This window comes from Lissotriton vulgaris, chromosome 5 (genome assembly GCF_964263255.1).
Source record: "Lissotriton vulgaris chromosome 5, aLisVul1.2, whole genome shotgun sequence".
In the NCBI taxonomy this organism is placed as follows: Eukaryota; Metazoa; Chordata; class Amphibia; order Caudata; family Salamandridae; genus Lissotriton; species Lissotriton vulgaris.
This window is the reverse complement of record NC_141693.1, coordinates 1,982,653,157-1,982,675,824: the sequence shown is the minus strand read 5'-3', so window position 1 is coordinate 1,982,675,824 and position 22,668 is coordinate 1,982,653,157. Positions and strand designations below refer to the sequence as shown.

Sequence of the window (22,668 nt, the reverse complement as noted above, 5' to 3'; positions counted from 1 at the left end):
GAGTCTTGGGAATCCCAGGGTCGCGAAGCGGACAGCGTCCGCTCGCTGGCTACTTGAGGGCAAGAGACAAAATGGATGCCGTATCTAAGATGGAACCCGTGGGCTCGGAGGAAGAAACCCATGAAACAAACGAACGGTTTAGGTTAGCACAGCAAAACTGCGCATACTTACTAAACTCGTCATTTGCGGTTCATAGATATATTCGTGCGAGTCAAAAACACCACTTACAATTGTCACGGAACCTCAGAGGTGTTACACACCCTTCTCCCCCATGAGTCTTGCACCTTGCTTTCCTTATCCGGAGGTACCGTGGATGAGGAAGCTACCGCATTGGATTTTCTTGCCGCCGTAATGATTACTGAATCTGGCGGGGGATCAGCTTTGAGGAACAGAGGATCCTCTTCCGGAGGACGATACTTTTTGAGAATCCTCGCTGGAACGGACTTCACCGTAGCCGGAGTGAGGAAGACTTCGTTCACAGGTTCCATTATACCCGGAACCAACGGCAACAACGGTTTGGGTGCTGTTCTGTGTTGCAGGGTTTCGAATATGACAGTCGTCTTGACTTGTGGAGCTGTCATCGGTACTCCCAGCTTCAGGGCTCCTCTGCCCAAGATATCTTGGAACGAGAAAATATCTTCTGTTGGAGATACTCTCGAGCGCGGGCTGTTCGTAAGGGTCGGGGAGTACTCCCTGTGAGATCATGTTCTCGAAGAACTTTAAGAGCTACGTGTCCTCCTGGACCTAGATCTTCTGCTTGAACGCGTCTTAGATTGAGATCGCTCTCTGTGACGAGAATGTCTCTTACTTGAGTGCCTAGAACGAGACCGTTCTCTGCGGGGAAGAGGTTGGTCTCGATATCGCTTCAGGTGATCCGCCGTCTCCTTGTCCTTTGCCCAGTGGTGAAGAGGTCTATTCCACCTTGGGGAAAGATGAATAGAAGGAGACTTGTGGATGGAATCCTTCACTGGTGTACGTGACCGTGGAGGTTGATCCGTTCGATCCTGTTGCGATCTTGCAGGGGATTTGGACCTCCCCCTATTAGATGCGCCGCTTTGTCCATCCGAGGATCTGCCACTCCGAGATGATGAGGAAGATGAGGAAAGACTCACCAGAGATCCAGAGGAAGACCTCGACCGAGATCTTTCTTCTGCAATCCTCCGTCTCTTGGCAGGAGGATCCTGCACTGGAGATTGTTCCACCTCCGCAGCCGATGCTGAACCTGGAGAACCCAACTGTGGCCCTAGGACGTGAGCCTGGTCCAATGAGTCACTTTCCTTGTCCTGAACCTCCTGATTCAAAGGTGACCTCTCCTTTGATCTTGCAGGAGTAATGTTCTTTGCTTGCGAAGAACTTCTCTCCCTGGATCTTTGCTGATCCATCGACGGCGGTCGTATCGACGCCGAGCGCCAAGCAGGTAGGCGTTCTCTCGACGTCGACCGTGATTTCTCTAACGTCGACCTCGAGCGGCGATGACTGTCCTTCGACGTTGAAGGTTGTCTGCTCGACGTCGGTGGAGGCTGTTTCGACGTCGGTGGAGGCTGTTTCGACGCCGATCGCCGTTGACTCGACGGCGACTGGGCGTGCCTCGACTCCAAATGCCGCTCCGACGTCGAACGCTCTTGTCCCGGCGTCGGCGTTGGCTGCATCGACGTCGACCGATGATGTGTCGACAGAGGCTCCCTCGACGCCGAACGACCATGACTAGTCGTCGACGGAGGATGACTCGACGTCGAACGCCGATGGCCCGGCGTCGACGGAGAATGCCTCGACGTCACAGCATGACGATGCTGTTTCGACGTCATACGGCTCGCCGTCGAGCTCTTCCGCTTCGGCGGTGACCTGTGCCTCGACGCTGACTGAAGCGGAGGTACCTTAGATGTAGACGCTGAAGACATCTTCGTCGCCGTCGACTGCTTCTCCAACGCCGATCCCGACGTCGAATGTGAACCAGTCGGGGCTTCTCTCGATGTCGACCGCGTCTTCTGACTTTTCTGCTTCTTGGGAGATCTTCCTCTCTCAGAAAGCCCATAAACTCGAATCCTCTCCCGATCTTTAAGAGTCCTGGAAGTTAAAACCTGGCAGTGTTCACAGGTTTTAGAGGAATGAGATTCTGGTAGGCACAGGATACAGACTGAATGAGTGTCAGTCTTGGCCTTCTTCCTTCCACATGAAGGACACTTGTCAAAGAGAGAAGGCATCTTTGACAGGAAAAATACCTTTTTTAAGCCTAAAAAAGGTTAAAGGAACACTCTATGTCGATAAGACGTCGAGTGAAGGCAAAAATTGTAGTTAAATTTGAATATTTTTTGACAGAAAGTCAAAAAAGAAAAGGAGCTGTTTCACCAGAGTCCTGACTGAAGGAGCCGGAAAGAACAACTGACCTAACTGTCACCCCTGAGGCATGATGGGAACCCTGGGGTCATGGCTGCCTTAAAGGCACGGTGCCAGTTTTTGTTGAAAATGGTTTCATTTTCTATGATATTGTTTTGCAATGCAGCCTGAGGGCTAACAATGTCTATTTAGAAGCAATTTTCAGGATTTATGAGTGGTTTGACTCATTAAAACACAAAGTTCAAGGGTTTTTTGACCTAATGTGTTTTTTGTTTCCTTACTAATTGCAGTACATGTATATGTGTTTACATTGTTTTAGCCTCAGTTTGGAGCTGCATTGATGTGAGAAAAATGATATATGTACATACATATATGTGGAGCGAGATATATGTGTTTTAATACATATATATTTTTATATTGTTTCCGGGGTCCCGCACATGGGCGGGAATATTCAGTGCTTATGACTATTGATGAGGATCCCCTGGAAGAGAAGTGGTCTTACAGATCATGTTTCATTCCAATTGATCAAGTGCTAAAAGGAATCCATCATGAAATGTCAACTGATATCATTGTGTCAAGCAACAAACCATAAAAGGAATCATCTTGCACACACCATTCTCAGCATCACCTCAATATCTCTTGGGTGCCAGATCAAAGCTGAGAAGGCAGATGTTTTAGTTCAACACAGTTTTGGAGAGGCCCTTTACTTGAGATGCATAATGTCAACAAAAGTTGATACCCGCCAGGTAGGTTGCCCCGCAGGAAAGACTGATAACAGATAGATAGGGTATTCATTGTCAAAGTAGGTTTGACAGGCAACCAAATCGAAGACGGAAAAGAATGTTTCCACTCAGGCCGTCTTAAACACAGTACTCAACACTAAAAAGAAAATTCCTATGAAGACAGGATTACAGCAAAATTAGACGGTTTTCTCAGTCCTGTCCAAAAAAATGAAAAATAAAAAAACCTCTAATCAAATATTGGAATGTTCAGTTCTCCAAAATGCAAGAGAACATTAGCCTCTTTAAAGATTAAATACAAGTGATCATTTACGCATAGCTTCTTTTGTATATTTAGCACGGGAATTGGAGTATGAAAACAAATGAAGTAGATACACTTAACACGTTTTTCTTACCTTTCTGCATTTTGTATTCCTGAGGTATTCACATACACCGCTTCAAGATATTTTTCTGTGTTAAAAGAAAAAATGAGACTTTGTAAAGCAGCACTTATTAAAAAAAAGTAAGCAGTTTAATGAAAGACTACTATTAAAGCGGAAGCAGAACGCAATGTGTTTATATATTTACATCAAGTTACAGACACAATGTTCGGACCATTAGAGAATGATCAAGAGAAAAAATAGAGGAGATGGAAACATAAAGACAAATTTCACAAACTTGCCAGCTGTCTCCATGACAAATGGATTGAACAGTGATATGCAAAATTATGTTGATATCATTCTCAAAAGGTTGTACATATTCACAAACTTGCCAGCTGTCTCCAGGACAAATGGATTGAACAGTGATATGCAAAATTATGTTGATATCATTCTCAAAAGGTTGTACATATTCAACACTGTGATGCAAGAAAAATACATGTTGTTTTATAAAGCAGTCAGTAGAAAGTAGTGTTTTTGTCACCACCGTTTTTCCCTTCCTGCATGGATGTCTTCTTGAACCGTAAATGGAAAACCATGGCATAGTATTGGCTTTGGTATGTGTTTTACCATTACCATCAAACATTTTTTTTTTAAATGCCGAAAGAACGTTTTGATTGGCACATTCTGGAAATGTGTGGATTCTGGAAACAAAATGAACATTTACAAAAAAGAGGAAATTACATTAAGCCGGATAGCAATAAAAAACAAGCACTGGCGTTGCCAATAGGTCTCGCAGTAGAAAAGTTTGAGCTATTGGTATTGTAAATGACACTTTTTTAATTTATGTGTTGGTTTTGAAAATAGCAAAATTAATAGCTTTGTCAGTTACAATGTCAATAGTTTTAACAGTCTATACCTTGGGCTCCAAACTGGAGAGCTTAAACGCCTCCAGCTGGTTCAAAACCAGGCAGCCAGACTTCTCTTGAACATTCCTAGAAGGCAATCAGTCAGACCTGGCTTGAAACAGCTGCATTGGCTCCCGGTTGAGCAACGCTTGGCCTTCAAAGCTGGGAGTAGCTCTCTCCGCAAATAAATCTCGTGAAATCTTCTCTCTAGTTCACAATCTTGCTACTTCCGATCGCTCTTCTCCTTGTCTGGTCCCTTCTCAGTCCCTCTGCTTGTCACTTAATGACTTTTTTATAGACAAGATTGTGAAGATTAAAGCTAACATTCCGACGGTGCCCCAACCCATTCCCACCTGCCCAGTTACTCCTTCTCCCTCTTCTTTCTTCACTTTTCCCCCCATCTCTCCTGACCAATTTCACAAATACCTGCTCAAGGTTAAATCTGGTTCCCCTATGGACTGCGCACCGGCGCGCATTCTTAAAACTCTTCTCACCAACTGTCCTGCTCCCCCGCTCGCTTTGCTTAATTCTTCTTTGGCCTCCGGTTCCGTTCCTTTATCATTTAAATCCGCCGTTGTCCTCCCCATTCTCAAAAAACCCGGTCTAGATCCTTCCCTCCCTGCTCATTTCCGTCCCATTTCCCTCCTCCCCTACCTAGCTAAGATCCTCGAGACCCATGTCACTTCTTGCCTCTCCTCGTATATCGAGGACAACGGCCTTTTAGCCTCCCATCAAGCAGGCTTTCGCCCAGGCCACTCTACGGAGGCAGTGGTTCTCGCGGTTCTAGATGAACTTAAGGGGAAGGCAGATTCCAACCTCCCCCAAGCCCTGGTCCTTCTCGATTTGTCCGCTGCGTTTGACACGGTTGACCACTCCATTCTCCTCGACCGTGTCAGCGCAGCGGGCATCCGGGGCGCGGCCTTCTCCTGGCTAGCGTCCTTTCTTCAAGATAGGTACCAGGAGGTTCATCTTTCTGGCTTCTCTGCCCCCCCCGTCCGGTCACCTGCGGTGTTCCCCAGGGCTCCTCTCTTTCCCCTCTTCTCTTTAACCTTTACATCTCTCCCCTTGTCACTTCTCTTCTTGAGCTGGGGGTCTCGGTGTATAACTACGCAGATGACCTCCAGCTCGTCTTTGATCTTTCCTCTTCTGCTGATTCTCTCCCTAAATTCAGTTCCACCTTAATTTTCATTTCCGAGTGGATGAGCGCCAACCATCTTAAGCTCAACCCCGATAAGACGGAACTTGTCCTCACGGGTGGTCCATCTAACCCTTGGTCCCCAGCACACTGGCCCCTTTCTTTTGGTCCCCCTCCCACACCTTCCTCCTCTGTTCGCACTCTTGGCATCAAAGTTAGTTCTGACCTAACAATGCACAGTCAGATTAGCTCTGTTGTGTCGTCCTGCTTCCTGTCCCTCTGCCTCATCCGGAAAATCTCACGTTTTTTCACTACTGATGCACTCAAAACCATAGTCCTGGCCTTAGTCATCTCCCGACTTGACTATGGGAATGGCCTGTACGTGGGCATTCCAGCCTACGAGTCCCGACGTCTACAGGCCATTCAAAATCAAGCTGCTCGTCTCATTCTCTCCCTTCCTAAATCCTCCCATATCACTCCTGTTCTCAAATCTCTGCACTGGCTCCCTATTCGCTTCAGATCTCTCTTTAAGTTAGCCTGCTTTGCCTTTCGAGCTCATTCCCGCTCTGCCCCTGTCTACATCTCCTCCCTAATTACATCTCACGCCCCCAGCCGCATCCTTCGCTCTTCCTCTCTCTCTCTCTTGCACATCCCCCGCTTCCGCAAATCCAGAACTGGTGGCACCCGCCTCTCTGTTTTGGCCCCCCAGTTCTGGAACAGCCTCCCACTTCACATTCGTTCCATCCCCATCTACACCCATTTCCGAAAAGCCCTTAAAACCTTTCTTTTCACCCAGGCCTTTCCTTCTTAGGTTCCCCTGATTCCCTCTGTGAGCCCTGACCAGGTCCCCAGCGCCAGGAAGCCGCTTGGCCGCAGTGCGCTTTATTAAATATATTTTTTCATTTCATTTCATTTCATTTCGTGTATCCTTTTCAAATCTCTACACGACATTGGTCCCATTTTCATTAGAGACCTATTTAAAAAATACAGCACCCCCCGCAACCTCCGGTCTGCTCATAAAGCCCTTCTGACTATCCCTCCGTACAAGAAAAAGCGTCTCGGAGGCAGCTGCTTCGACCATCTTGCCGCTGCCCTTTGGAACTCTTTCCCTCTTCATCTGAAACTTAGTGATAACATCCTCAGCTTCAGACATTCTCTGGAGACCTGGCTCTTCTCTCAGGCGCATCACTAAGCTGCCTTATCTCCACCTACCGATGGCCACGCCTGTTCCTTACTACAGCGCCATGAAGCCTCCGGGCGTACGAGCGCTTAACAAATGCCAAATAACATTAACATTAACATTAACATTAACTTTCGCAAATGGGACACCTATAGCATTTGTAATGCAGTGTGTGTTGTATTTACATGACTTAGATGTATTGAGATTACAAATAACAATGGCTTTTAATTTTGTAAATAATTAATACTTAAATAAAAGTTATTGTAATTTATAATGGCAATAGCTTAAACGTTTGCAAATAAATTTTGTGAAGATTATGTTCAGTGTATTTTATTGTGACGAAAATCCAAGAACATTGCATTTGCACCTACAAACACATATGTGTTGTAGCACTGAGTGGTGTGAGGGTGTGAGGGGGTGTGAGGGTGAGTGAGTGTGTGAGGGTGAGTGAGGGGGTGTGAGGGTGAGGGGGCGTGAGGGTGAGAGTGTGTGAGGGTGAGGGTGTGAGGCTGAGTGAGGGTGAGAGGGTTGTGAGCGGGGTGAGGATGAGGGGGTAAAGTTTGGAAAACAGGTTCTGGGTTGGAGGGGAGATTGTACCAATCAATTGCAGTGACGTATAATCTACGCTCTCTGTCATAATTTTCTTTGTCACTTACAGTATCCCCTTTCCCTCGTTGTTAAATAGCTAACAGTATGAGTGCATCAGCATTGTTGCAATGCCTTGTGCACTCCTCTTTTCTCGCACTTTGTGCTTTAACCTTGCAAAATATTTGTATCCAATGCATAAAATTACATATGTGCTGAGAGCATATGCGCAGTGATTGAACTGGATGGCTGTCAAAACAAGCAAGTTCCTGTCCTTGTAGTGGACTACAGCACCCGTCCTCAGCTTTTGGTGGGCGTGTGAAATGAAGAGAACTAGTAAGCTCCTGAACCCCTGCTGAAGGACTCTCCAGTTGCCCATGGAGGACGCGAGTTGTACAAATTTGTGGTGTATTAGTTATTGAACGGACACCTGCTGGCACGTCTTTTATAATCCAGCGGCAGTGGTGAGTGGGTCAGGTCCACAGAGAACTGGGAACCCCATATTAGGAAGAAGTTACAGCTCGAGTGAAACGCTGCACTTGGAGGGACTGCTGTAACATCTGAAGGAGAACGGTACCGTGACCCCATGGTAATTCCCATCGGGGGAAGGATTTTTAATATTCTTAACATGAGGGCTAAATATAAAATCGTTGGGGAAACTGCAGCACATGGCTGGCATTGAAGCCGTATGAACTCAAGAGTTCGACATTTGCGGACCTCCCATTGGCTATGACACTCCAATGGCAGTGGTGATTACTCAGTTTATAGCCAACCAGACTCTGTGTTTCATAATTAGCATTTCCAGCACTTGAGAAACCGATTACGCAGAAACGTGTCTTGGAGGATATAGCTGTTTATTTACAAATCTTTTACAAGACCCCGTGAGTGCTCCAGTCTTTTTTCAAATGTTGCTGTTGAGTAAGCGTGGGTCAGGTCCACAGAGAACAATGTATGCATAGTGTGAAATGCAGTTGTTCTCAGTGTATGTAGTAAGGTTGCGTCATAACTACAGAGTGTTCGTTGTTTACATCAGCGGTCTGCAGCAAACAGGAAACAAGAGCGCCGGGAAACTGAAAGTAGCCGGGAAACTGAAAGTACGGCCGGCCACCGGCCAGCCATGAATAATTAGGGGAGGAGAAGCCGCACAGCACATGCTGGGAGAAGCCCTTTGATGTGCTGTGCGGCCGTGAAAAAACTGCAATTAGGAGGGAGGGAGGGAGGCCGATGCGCGTGCTTGTTGGGTCATGTGATTCATGTGAACTTAAAGAAAACCGCACCATGAAGCCCTTGGTTTGACGAGGATTTTGAGCACTTGAATTCTCGCTCCGCTCAATGCGCTTGCGCGCATTGATAGGTCGCAAGACCTAAAAATACATATATGGGATAGTATGGGACCAAGTTAGTGGGCTTGAAAGAAAGAAGACTGGGTTCATCTTCAGAATGGTTGATGGTAAGTCTCCCCAGCTGATACAGTGGCATCAAAATAACTTGCTAATGAAGCTGGATAACAATAGTAACAGTGAGTCATGAAAGTGAATGGGTGTTTGGAAGGTGGGTCTGTCGAGTGTTCTCCAAGTCAGAAAGAAAACTGTCCATGCCTTCAGCATTAAACATCAGACCTGGTACCAACGGGAGGAACAGATGCGTGATCATCAATGTTTAATGCACCAACGATTGTTATAAAATGTTCCCAAAAGGGAATCTTGCATGGTTTGAATTAAAAGTAATCCTGGTTTATCTAAATGAAAGCTTTTTCAGTATGAATATTCATATGCTCCGATGGTGCACACCCCCGTTTGTGTGACACAACTGGACACATGCATATACACCTGTAGAGACTTTAAGGCAGGCCCTACATCCTGGAACCAAATAAATAAATTCCCTATGATTTGTAATGGAAAATGAAAATCTCACTTAGAGAAGTCCAACCATGAAGGGATGATCCGGGAATCCAAATACTATATCACGGTTTAGCATCTATATTTTTGCTAACATCTTTGCATCCATGGCGAGAAGCAAGATCAGTAATAAATTAGCAAAATTGGGATCGTTCCGTACAAGTTCAGGAATTTAGTAAATAAGAGCAGTAGAAATAAAACCAAAATATCTTAATATAAACCTCACAACGAGTCAGTAACAGCAGCTCACCCAACTAGTTAAAACTGTCACCAGAAAAAATACTCTTAATTGATGAATTTAGTATTGTACTGGGTAACTCAAACTGCTCAGCTTACCATCAGTCACAGAACTAGCTTATTACTACTGTAGATAGCCATGATAACAGCTACATCACTCAAATCATAGGAATTATTCATTTTACCTGTCCCTTTCTCCTGCTTACTTAACTAGACCAAGTTGAGAGACACCCTGTTCTGTCACGATTGAGGTACACTGTGCTCTTTGAGACACATTTTGGTTTGTGGGTGAAGGTATGCGGTGTCCTACAAAAGGTGAAACAGTCCCTCTGCTGTAGTGTGGGTTAGAAGAAGCCTTGTAATGTTTAGATGGAGATGCATTTTATGCTGTAGTGGCTGAGAAACACTATTTGCTGTGTAGGTTGAGAGATACCATGTGGTGTCTGAGTTAACAGATACACAATGGAGTATACATTGTGCAGCATAGACTGTCAGATACACTATACTACCTGGGTTTTGGTCTACTGCATTGGGATGGAAAGATTTTTTTCGAGTTTTTTGTGGTACGCCAAGATAATACAGGAGTTGAACAGAGTAGCTCTATGCAGAAAACTACTGGACTAGGCCTGTTGGACTTTTACTGTTGGGTGCCCTTTTTAGGTTTCGCCTAAGTGAAAGCCTGCGCACTGCGCAGGCTTTTCACGCAGGTGAAAACTAATGAGAACAGTAGAGTGGCTTTGGGATCCGCCCTCTGTTCCATTGGCTAGCTCAATAAATGGAGGCTTGCCATTGGAACAGAGATCTGTCCTTCATGGCCGGACCAGATTCGTGGGCGTTCCCGAGATTTTTTTCCCTCTCCGCCTCTGCGATGTCGTCATCGCGGCCGTGGGCGGGGTTTATTTTTTTTGTTGTCCACGTTTGTTTTGGCCATTCTGCGGCCGAAGGAAGTCCAGGTGAGTGCTTGTTTTCCTTGCCCTGCCGCTGCCTCGGAAAAACTTCCTCACCTTGTTCATGTTGCCGAGGTCCCGGGCGGGACGGCTGCCACCTCCGCCTGGGCGGTAGAAATGAGCGTGGCGCCGAGGCTCAGATGCTGCCGCTCCCGGGCATTGCCTGCGTGGCACTCCACGGGCTGGACATCAGCTCGCCGCTCCCATCCCCTCAACGCCATCAGGGCTCCATCCGCCAACGACTCACAGCCCGTGTCACCTCTTCTGACTAAATCAAACACGGAGAAACTGCCCCGTGTACACGCGGCGGTGTTTGGCGTCCCCAGACGTTGCTTCCGCAACGACGGAAAAGGTTGCTTTTCTCCCCTCCCAACTTTCTTCGCCCGTGGTGTAACTTCACACCGCCGCCCGTACGTAAGGAGCTCTGTGAGTGTGGGAGCCAGTGACCTCGGAGCTGCTCCCCCCCATGCATGAAAGCTTCCAGCAGCATCTGGGACTCAGAGGTTACCTCCTGCTGCCAGGTCAGGTGGACTTAACCCTTTGAATTTATACACGTCCCGTTCGCTCACAGCACTTTAACCGTGAACGAAGTGGTACTGTACACGTGTCTCTCTGTTCAGCTTCCCAACACAGTTCTGGAAACGTCTGCTAGAGATATACTTTTTAAAAACTGAAAGTAAAAAAAAAGCAAAAGGTGCACTGCGTCTGAAGCACTAATTTGTTATGTTGAAGCTTGCGGCGCGGCTCCCATTTTTTTCACATAGTGTGCGTGTTCCGCATTTTTTTAAAATTTCGTTTCACCAATGCTTGTTTCACAGGCCACCGTGCCCCCCGAGACTTAGAGGTGGCCCCGCCTCCGGTTCTCACACTCGGCCGGAAGGCCACATAGCCTCCTCCCAGCTGGGCCGCTGCCGAAGTCCTGCTCTGGCCCGGCGGCAGCCTCTCTTTCATCACTGGCCACCCGGGGGCCTCCCATGCTTGTGCGGCCTCGACCAGCCCTGCACTTCCCACATTCAGGGAAGGCAGCCGCCGGCAGCAGGCTCGCTTTACAGGAGGTCCTCCACCGACCCGCAGCTCTGCTCTTGTTCCAGTGACCCTAAGGACGGCAGGAGCTGTTTCCTCGGGAGCGTAGGCAGCTACAATTTGGGTGCAGGGTTGTTGCCCACAGAGGCCCTTCAGGTGCACGAGGGGGGCTCAGTTGGTGGATGTATGCCTCTCGCGACTGTGGAAACAGCGTGGGAGGCAGGCTAGTTTCCAATTCCTCTACTCATGGGGAAACCTGATGTGCAGGCTGAGGATGCTGGTGGAGGCTTCCCTTAATACAGATGCAGGCACCACGCTGGGAAGGTTCTCTTCTTCCATACCCCTCCTTTTCTTACAGTGGGGCCATTACCTGCAGATTTCCCTGTGCCGCTTGCTGCTGGAGTGCCCACCGCCGATCATCTCGCGCTGTGGACCATCCACTGTCACCAGGCTGCAGGAGGTGTTCCTCATGTCAGCTGCTGCAGAGACTCTCCCCTATGGCCTACGTGCTCCCTCGTAGCTAACAATCGTTTCAGCATTAATAACAATGGATCACAAGAAAGCCAAACTGTGTTTACTAATAAAATTTAATACCGGAATGCCCCACTTGTCTTTCCTTCACCTGAACTGACGGTTTGCTTTTATCCTATTTACATGCCTTTATAATTTCTCTTTTTTACTAATGACAGCATTAATTCTTTTCATCACCTTATCTTACCGGGTCTTTGTCCCCTTGGATGTTATCACTCGGATGATACCTGCCGCTTTTCACGTTAGGTTACAGATCCATTTATTTTTTAAAGAGAAGGTTTTACATGGTAAATATTGAATTGATATCTGTTTGTTTTAAAAAGTGGTTAACAACATTAAAACTGGGACTTCTCTCTAAATAAAAAAAACGTAAACGTCCAGTGTGTGTCACAGCTGCAATATGGTTAGCTCGTTTCTAACTACTCAATATTTTGGCAAACAAGGAGGCCTACAGAGAGTTACAGAGAGTTACGGCATTTTGCGGAGGATCACACTGTTTGGTTGATTCTGGCGCGCCGGGATTCAATGTTAATTAAATCGCCGCGTTCTTCAGTTCAAGCATTTTTCAGCATAGTCTGAGCACGAAAACTTCACACTAATACCCTGCAGCGAGAAACCCAAGAGCTAAACAGAAGCAAAATGTATCCCCCATCTCTCCTCTCATAATGCCAGGGGCCTGGCGAATGTGTTACTAATATGCACAAGCAATTACTGCCGCAGCTTCCTGCCCGGCTTCCCTCAGTTTATTGTCCCAGACAAGGTCAACAGTCAAGGGAGCAGGCAGAGAACGAAGGGACTTCCCACTTTGATCTATACGTGCTACGCGACCCACACCAGAAGAATTCCGTTCACAGTGGCATCCTTCCGGTCATCTATCCGTCCATTCTTTGTGGTGCATCTACCTATTCATTCTTTCACTATTTCATGCAGCTATCGGTGCGCAGTTCTATCTATCCATCACTCGCTCACTAATTTATCCATCCAGTCATCCTTTTAGGCATTCATCTATTCACCCACTCGTCCTTTATCATTTCTTTAATTTATCCATCTAGCCTTCCTGCCTCCCCTCACCCATCCATTCATCTACCCATTCACACATTCACACATTTATCCATACATACACACTCCAGGCCATTTATCTTTCCTTCTACCCATCTATCCATCCATCCGTTCACCCATTGATTACCTCTGGGCTTTCACCGTTCTAATTTTCCATTCATTCATCCATCCTTTCATGTTTCCATCCATCATTACATCTTTTCCCCATTGTTGAAAATTTTTTTCCTTCACAGATTCTCGCTCTTTTTTTCCCTTTTTAGGTTTCGCCTGGCGAACAGCCGCGCAGCTCTGGGTGTGTGTGGGGGTGGGGGGGGGGGGGGGGGGGGCTCTGGGTGTGTGTGTGGTAGTAATTGCTGTCTGCTGAGCTCGTAGGGTTCAATAGGTCTCACATTTGCGAGAGATTAAGCTAATGGCAATGTAAATGACAATGCCATTTATTTATCTGTTTTCAAAACCAACACATAAATACAAATTTTGTCATTTACAATGCCAATAGCTCTAACTTTTCCAAAGGCGAAACCATTGCATTGTAAATGCTTGTTTAGGGAGGGAGTGATATATCTAAGAAAGTAATGCGTTTGAGCTTTTGGACGTCTTACATGTGGTTAATGTGGTTAATGTGCTGTGTGAGAGGTGTTTTGTCCCGTTTTGCTTTGTGCGAATCATAAGGAAGGAAGGTATGTTGTATGCAATAGTGGAGTGTTGATGCCTGCCCACAGAGTGGGTTTTCTGCGTATTTTGGCTGTTGGAGAGTGTGGATGGGAAAGCCTAAAGGAACAGCCTGTTTGCTCTTAGTGGCTTGTGTAACTACCAACTTATTTACTCTCCTGGAACAAGATATATATACACTCTCTTGAATCGCTTCTGGAACCAAAGTATCTTAAAAACTACTGAAGACATTTGTACAAAACCACAAAAAGCACACTTTCTGTGTGAAGTTCTACTACCTAGCCCAGTTTGGTTTAAGCCCGTTCAGTAGTTCTAGGTTGTAGTTGAGAGCAAAACTGTCTATTCCAGATTGAAAGGAAAACACCCTCTCCCTTATGTTTTTCCACAAAAGAAAGATCTGCATGAAACTGGGCATGCTAAAACGTAGCTGTATACACTAAGCTAGATATCGTGCAGGTCCAATCAATGGCACAGTAAGCAAAGCCGTAAATATGTGTACTTTCAGTCTTTTTTTTGCAACAGTAAGATTTACAATTTTGATATAAGAACAGTCAATATCTTGGGCTACTGAGCCACCTTTACACCCTGGAATCTCAAAGAATTTAACTTCTGGTATCATACAAAAATCCTTCTGTTGGCAAACACCATCTACGGCCTCTTCTCTACAGTGTGCCACAGGCCAGCAAATATCATGAAGTTAATCTGAGATTTGGATAGTCTGCAGACTGAATCAGTAGCTGTGGACACCACTAGACATAATGACATACATCTTTAATTTAACATAGGGTATCTCAGTGATACTCATACAAAGTCATGCTGTGAAAGTACCCAGTCATGCACTGACATGAACCAATGCTTTCTTCAGTGAAGCAGCCTTCTTAGCTTAGACATTATTCTTAATTCACTGAAGGCCATGAAACAAATAGGCTCCTTTCCAACCCAACCCATGGTGAAGGGGCCTGAGGCAAACTAGAAAAGAAACCTCATTAAAAAGTGTCAATTGCAGAGTTTCCAACAACAGAACAATTATTGTTCCATTTATTTTCGACCGTGTCATTTTGGAAATACTAATTTACTTTGCGGTTTATTTCCATTCATTTGCTCCCGGTTAATAATGATATATTTGAGTAACAATTGGCTCTCATTTTTACTAAAAAAATGTCAGGACAACTGTCACAATATATCCTAAAATAATTTTTTTAAACGTTGAAACTAATTAGGCCACCAATAATCATCCACAAGACGTTTTCAAGACTTCAAAAGCAGTAATTTCACCCAAGCATGTATGTCACCCGACATTTCACACAGGCATATGTATCGGAGCAATAAATGACTCGCAACAAGTTGTGAATAAAAATCGAGGCACAACTAGAAACATACAGAGCTCATTGTGTATTGGGTGCATTTACAAACAGCTACTGCTCTGGCTAGGAGGCAACAGACCATGATGGGTCTATTGCAAAGTCAGTAGGGCACACAGAAAACCTTTAACCACCATGAGGAAGACACCTCTCCTATTGGGAGTGTCTCAAGGAGAAGCATACCAACTTCACCTACAAGAACCCCAAACATCACAGTAGAACAATGGCGTCTCTCAAGACACAATAAAGCCAAACAGAACCCCGAGCCTGGCAAAGTACAAAAGAAAGATGGGACTTGAAGCAACAAACAGCACTTCAAAGACTCAGCCACATAAGAGAACAGGATGTCTTTGTGGCGTCCAGTGAAAATATGTGAAGTGGCTGAAGCTGGCACAGATGTGAGGACAGTCAGAAGGTACACAATATGGGTCCTTGGGGAGCATTGCAGGATTTGAGTTGTATGCTGGCCAGTACTCAAGGAACTATACAAACTCTGGACTGTTCTTAAAAAATAGAGACCCGGGGAAATCCAGGGCGGTGTGCCTGGATTAGATCTATGGAGGTTTTCTTACCAAAATGTCTTACCATCCTGCATTCCATAGATCTCAGATGAAAGAGGTACCCGACAAGTGGGTAGTGTCCAATGTTGTGTTCAAATTACCACAACAAAGTAGTAGTCAGTTCCAGGAAGGTATTATTACAGTCCAGAAACATTGCATCCTTCCCCTTCAAACTCCTAGCAAGTTATCTCCTCCACAAAAGATTCAGTACAGGAATCTAGAATATCTACATAGAACAACATTCTAGATTCCACTTTTAAAGGTATATAACATGACACATCCCACCCTTAGAAATAAGAAAAATATATTTAGTATCAGCCAACTTCATGAGATAGGAATACACCAAACCAGTGACACCACACTGACACTACGCGGACTTCGCACGGTCACTGTTTTCATCCGTTCCGGGTGGTATGAAAGGTCCACACACACTAGTGTGTTAGCATTTGGGAACAATAGGTGGTAGGACTTGACAATCCCTACAGATTCTGGAGCTTCCCCATACAAAAACATAAAAAAAATGTGATCTTAACCAGGGTTTAACATTTGCAAGGTATTCTGGATAAGAAAACGTGTTAGTATGCAAGCAAGACACACTATACCCTGGACTTTTCTTTGTGTCTAGTTTTAAAAAATGTTTGTGATTGGTAGGGATCCCTTGATGCCAGGCAATGCTGCACCCAAATACCATAGCTACCCACTTCCTCTTAAAGCATGGGGCCACAAAGTACAGTTTGGGGTGTGCCCGATGGCGCACTGATGCCAGTAGGGTGGCAGGAGGGGGTCTGGGTGGGTCATGGATTGTGTAAGGATGTTCAAAAACATGTTAAATAAACGGGCAAGCATTTATTTGCAGGTTTATAAATGGTTGCCCATTTAACACCTTTTTCTAAATTTTAGTGCTAGCAAATAAACAGCAGCTCGTGCTGCTGTTCACCAAGGGGGCCGCCATTAAAGGTCAAGTGGGCCGAAAGCAGCCCCCGGGCCGTACAGTGTCTTTAAGACTGAATTTCCGAAGTAAAATCTTGCTATGTTGCATTTTGGGGCCTTTTTTTTGCAGGTGATAAACCCACCTACAAAACAAGTTTTTATTATGAAAAGTGTGGAAACGTTCATTGGTAGGACTTTTGTTGATTTCCAGATTCAGGATCTTTCCCACTTAGCAATGCCAAGAAAATCTGTTTTTTTAAGCCAACGTTTGCTGTTTACAGGGAATTCTGGGTGAGAAAAGTAATGGTATACACATAAGGCCGAATTCTTTGATGCCTTGGTTTCAGATATGCATGGGGTTGGTAAATTCCACTAGGTGGAGGCCAACTCCAGTCCCAAATACAGCAGCCATCCATATCCCCGGTAAGACTGAAATTCAAAGTAAAAGATTTGATGTCTTCTCGTTGCCTTTTGGCGCCTTTAATTTTAAGGATGGCCAACTCACACAAGTGGGACAACTCTCACAAGAGGGATGTACATTTTTTTTGTACTTTTTTTAATCGGGTGAAATGTGAGAGCATAGGATCGTGGAATATTTATTAAGATATATAGGATTTCTCTCCATTTGTGGCTTCCAAGTGTAAATCAATGTGCATGAAAAAACACAATTTGCAAAACGGCCACACCTCAGACTCTTTGGCATGTTTCGAACCTTCACATCCATTTTTCATTCATTACATTCTACCTTACAAACTGAAGCACGGTCGCTCACATTGAAAAATCATTGTAAGACGCTGCTTGGTTTATGGCTCTCGGAAACGCATGTATTTTTGGACAACCGACAAGCACTTTTGTAGATGAACTATACGAGCAAAAATTTGAAGATGAAAACATCTTCACCCATTTCTATTTTTTGCAACACCGTTTCACAAATTTTTAATTCAAAGGTAGGTTTCTCTGGGAAAACAAGGAGCGATATTCACAACTTATCATTTGATTAATTCACAATGTTGTCTACTTTTCAGAAATGTACAGCTTTCTAGGTGCAACCATGGGTTTCACACCTCCTTCCCCAAAAAGTTGCAAGTAGGCAAAATCAGCAAAACTAGGAAATGCTGACTGTCGCTTAAGAAAAACAGTTAACTATATTTGTTTCTTTGTTTTTTTTTAAATACTGCAAGTTCCTGAAGGCTGGGAAGAGGGTGATGTTAGCACAGCGAAACCTTTTACTCATGCAAGTTCTAGAAAAAAACAATCACACCAGCATTTTTCTTTTACAGCACCTTTTCTTATTTTTATAATAAAAGAAATTGCTATATTTTGGCTATTTTCTCGGGCCTGTGCAGAGGAATCTACAAACCCTAGCTACCTTTAGAAGTCCCAGTATGTGGGGAAAGAAGGTCACAAATTTGACCTGTATATCTCTAGTGGAAAAAAATTATAGAGGTTTAAGCGCAAACTACTCTAAATATCAAAACAAGCATGGACAAAAGGTCTAGCGTTGACTGTTAGTCTTTTGGTTTTGTCAATGCTTATGTTGTTTTGTCATTCTGTAAAACTTTATTGCTGGAAAAGCTGCCAGACACTCATCAATCTAAAACAAAACAACAAAACCACTTGCTCAAAAAACATAAATGTTAAAAACACAAATTGCCATAGTAATCCTTGGCACTCCTTTTTGTGTGAATGTGTTTACCGTGAAAGAGCAGAATGCCATCCCTTCAGTGGAGTTAGCCCCTGGATGAAGCAAACTGTCCCACTGCTCTATGGGCACAAGAAAATGGGTGAATGTCACAGCAATTGACCAATGAATGAAAAGGGCTGGCTGAAAGGCCCCATACAGTTATACAGTGAATTTTAGTACAATAAAAAGGTCTTGGCTAACGCCATAGGCTTAGACGAGCTCACCACTTTCAAAGAGTTGTAGTTGTGTTTGTGTGTGTGGGGGGGGGAGGGGGGGGGGGAGATGTGGGGGCTGCACCCTTTAAGGAGTTAAATGGTAAAGGCCTTGACAGTTAAGAGTAAGGTGCATGCATGATTCGCAGACTCTAGCATCATGCAAGCCATGGCTCAGAACCAGTCAGGTGCCTGATCTGGTGATTTGGATGCTACCATTCTGTGACAGCTAGAGAGAGAAACTAAAGACTGAAAACAGATGATAGCTCCCTTGCATTGGAAAACAAGTACTATGCTTGTTCTCATCAACCTAGTGCCGCATATCCATTAAGAATTTATATATGTAAGTTTTATTTTTAAAGGGAGAAGCTAGCCAAACGGCAGCAGATGAAAGTACAGAGAAATGCAGAGACACAATCAAAATGTAAAAGGAGGCATAGATGATTTACAGGCTGCTACAGCATAATGAGGGATGCCCAAAACCTTTAGACTCGTGTTGGTAGCCGAAATAATGCCCTGCTTTCTAAGGCCTCATGATCCAAGTGGCCATGTTATACTAACACAGCCAACAGGCAGATGTAGAAAAGGAGATTTTTCCTCATGCCTACAGGTTACAGAGAGGTTAGCACTAACAAATACCACCAGGGGAAGCATTGTCTCTCCGGATGCTGCCTCTGCAAAAACCTACATCTAATCATTTAAAAAGTCGGGCCCATCACTACAACAACAGGGCAGCATCTCACAACAAACACAAGTACAATCAGGGCCTCTATGTCCCTCAGAGCAAAATAAATTCAAGATTTCATCACTTAAGGTGCTCAAAGCTAACTCCCGGATAGGTCCATTAATGTTAGCTGCCACTCTTGGCCACTATAAATTGTGTCATTACAAACGCTTTGTAGATGACTGGTGTGCACTGTCCTTGAGTGAGTGGTGAATGAACATTCTCAGTAGACCACGGGGGAATGTTTTTTCTTCAGGCTGGAAAAACACAACACGGGAAGGAGAGGCCTGAATTAGCCAACTGTCTTCATTATGAGCACAGGCAGCATCATTCCACATGAAACTGACAACCTTCCTATTCATTTCCTTTTTCAGGCCTGGTGTATAACCAAGTGCTGTATTTGAGTAACGTGGAACTTAGGAGGGTGATCTTTGTTGGTAATGTCTTTTTATCTCAGATACAAAATGTTATCTTAATTCAATTCTCATCAAGTCTATAGAATGAATACCCTTAACGAAATGGCCACACCGAATTCTGCATTATGCATTCCTAATGTTACACAGTCCTTAGGCCACACACGATTGTTTACGCCGAAATCATACATCACACAAACTCCTAATATGAAAGAACCTGAGGGTACATGCAGGTAGCACCCACAAAAACTGGAAGTTGCTCTCCACTTAAACATGGCACCCCTCTTCAATACCTTTTGCACAGGATTATTTTCATCTGCAAAGTAAGCTACAACTTTTGCACAATGCACACGTAAGCCACAAAACAATATATCTGCTTTCTTATCTGGATGAGGATCTATGCCCATTGGTATCAGCAATGAACATCCCCCAAGTCTCCTGGCGCTTTGGTTTAAGGTCGCTGCTACCTATCCCTAACACACTTTGCATGAACACTTATTTAGTTTCATTCCTCTTGAACACAATGTCATCCTTAAAAAATCTGGCTAAGTATTCCACGTCTTTGAACATATGGTGAATATCTTGAGGATTCTGATAACAAGTTAAATGTCATCTTCTTAAACCAAAGTAACTCTATTTGTAATTCAAAGCCACTTAGGAGCCTGTTATCCAGACAGCTTGATTAAGCCATAAGCAGGGGACAAATCCAGTGCATGAACAGAGGAACAATCCAACAAGCTGGTCTTTTCATTGCTGATCGGGAAGCAATGTTTCCATTAGGACCTGTGTGCCAAATAAACCGAATAAACATATTCTATGGATTCTATCATCAAGATGGCCCTCAAATCTTCACTTACAGTTACTGGCATCCCCTCTAGTAAGTGTGTGATGGGCAAAACATCGAAACCCAAATGTATCATACTGGAGTAATCTTCAGCTATCCCAAACCTTCACTACACACTTTGGAACTTTCAGGCGAGACTGCTTTTCAACCCACGGTCTCCAAAAGATAGGTTATAACCGAAAACAGGAAAGCCTAAACCATTACACATTTTATGTTACTGTTAACTGGCTAATGCGGATCCAACTTCTCACTCCCCCTTGGAGACACTAACACCTCACACATTCATATACACGTCAGGGATTATTATAAGGTGCCATGAAACCATACCAAAGCCACAGTTGTATACAGGCACTCAAATGTTCCCAATAAACTAACATTGAACGTGCTTTCCCCAAGAAAGTAGCAGTATCTAAGCACTTCCAGGACCAGCTTCTTGCACATTATCCTAAGCTCCTGAGGAAAGAGAGTGGAAACAATGACTTCAATGACTGCAATATCTAACTACTGGTAGATACCTGTCCTTATGGTTTTAGCTTAGCACGGCTAAGCTGGAGCTACTTATTCTCGCTGCACTGGCACACAAGAGCCTATCTTGTAATAAGGTGCGGACTCATTTAGAGGGCATCCCATTGGGGTCAGGAGACATTGTCCAAGAGCATGCACAGTCCTCCACACCAAATGGTAGGCATGAGTCCACAAAGCTAGAAACATGAAACTATCTCCTAGGACCAGCCACAGCAGGAAGGCACTGGTGCAGAGGAAAACATGCACTGGTTGTTGTTCTGGGTCACACATACAATAGTCCCAATCGCCACTGTAATATTTCTTATTGATACATGTATTGATACATTTTGGAAACTTAAAAAAAATACAAATCTGGGAGAGGCATGCTTTATAACTGCATGCGAGGCGACTGAAAGAAGATACAAAATTTCAAATATGTAAATTGGAACAAAGATTGATCCCCCCCCCACCACCACCACCCCTAGACCCCACGGTTCGAACCATGTGTTGCAATAAAAGGCAGTTTTTTAGGTTTTATTTGAAATTTTCACACTTAGGTCTGAATGCTGCAGCCAATGAATTGCACGTAGAAAATAAATTTGAAACCCTGCCACATTTAACACTCCAGGGTGGGCATACCACGGGCTCAGGCGCAGACGCAGTGTTTGCCCCTACTGTTCAGAAACCAATCTTCCTACTGCGTGAATTACATGCAGAGTTGAAAGTTTACTTTTTATACATATGCCCAGTGGGTGTCCAGTATGCACCAAGTCTGTAGGTATGGTGCCAACATGTGTACAGCACCTGACAGTGCACCCGGTGTCTACAAAGGTACATGTAAGATTCAGGGGTGTGGCAGGTGGTGCGTACAGAGGCGGGCAAGACGTACACGATATATACAGAGGTAGGTGTGGCTGGTATTCATGATGCACTAGGCGCCTATAGATGCAAACAGGGTGCACTTGGCATGTACAGGATCAAGAATGATGCAGACAATGTGTACAGAGGCAGGTAGGCAGGTTGCACATTGTGTACAGACCGAGGCAGGTGTTGTGCACCTGTTATGCAGAAAGAGATGTGTGTATGCTAAACAATATGTGTATAGTTGTAAACATGAGGCATGAGGTGGGTGCACACACTATGTAAAGATGTAGGTAGATCGAACACATACTCTACATAGAGTAGGCGCGGTGCACAGTGCTTAATTTGTAAAACAATAAGTGTCAGGGCCCTCGTGAGGAGACCACTGCAAATTGCACCACCAATTGCTCCTGCCAGCGTTGCCAATAAAAGCACCAGCACAACTGTGTGAGGAACAGCTGCTGTTTGTGTGTTTTATTGACAACTCCGGTTTCTTCCACTGAGATAAAAATACAGCCGGTGCATGGGTCCCTTCATTTTGTAACAAACGATGTCTACTTTCAGGTGAAGTTGCTGTCCGTTCAGTATTCTGAGGTGCTTCATCTGCGCCACTCAGGGTGTTTACTCTTTCACCTAATATATCTAATGCGCCCTTTCTGTTGATATAGATGCTGAGTTTCATTCCATTTTTCAAGCTATTAGTATTGTAAATATCAATGCCTTGTATTTATGTTTTTAAACCCAAAACATAAAAAGAAGGCATTGTCATTTACAATGCCAATAGCTCAAAATAGTGTGAATGCGAGACCTATTGCATTGCAAATGCTTGTTATTTTACTTGCTAGTCCATTCCCAAGATACAGTACTAGTATTGTACTCTGCACTCTGATTTTCTGTATGAGCCAGGCAGCTTCGATAAAGGGAAACTAACCTTTGGGTGCTAGTCGTTCTACCTGTCATACTTTTAACCCCT

The 22,668-nt window shown here is 44.6% G+C and overlaps 1 protein-coding gene across 1 annotated transcript in view; it reads right to left on the bottom strand.

Moving 5' to 3' along the window:
• The window catches only part of ZBTB34 (zinc finger and BTB domain containing 34), a 150,248-nt gene that overhangs the window by 110,195 nt on the left and 17,385 nt on the right, over nucleotides 1–22,668 (bottom strand). Inside the window, exon 2 of the mRNA XM_086924713.1 lies at nucleotides 3,470–3,524. Coding sequence (XP_086780839.1) covers nucleotides 3,470–3,479 — 10 coding nt within the window. The 5' untranslated portion in view covers nucleotides 3,480–3,524. The remainder of the gene's footprint in view (nucleotides 1–3,469; nucleotides 3,525–22,668) is intronic.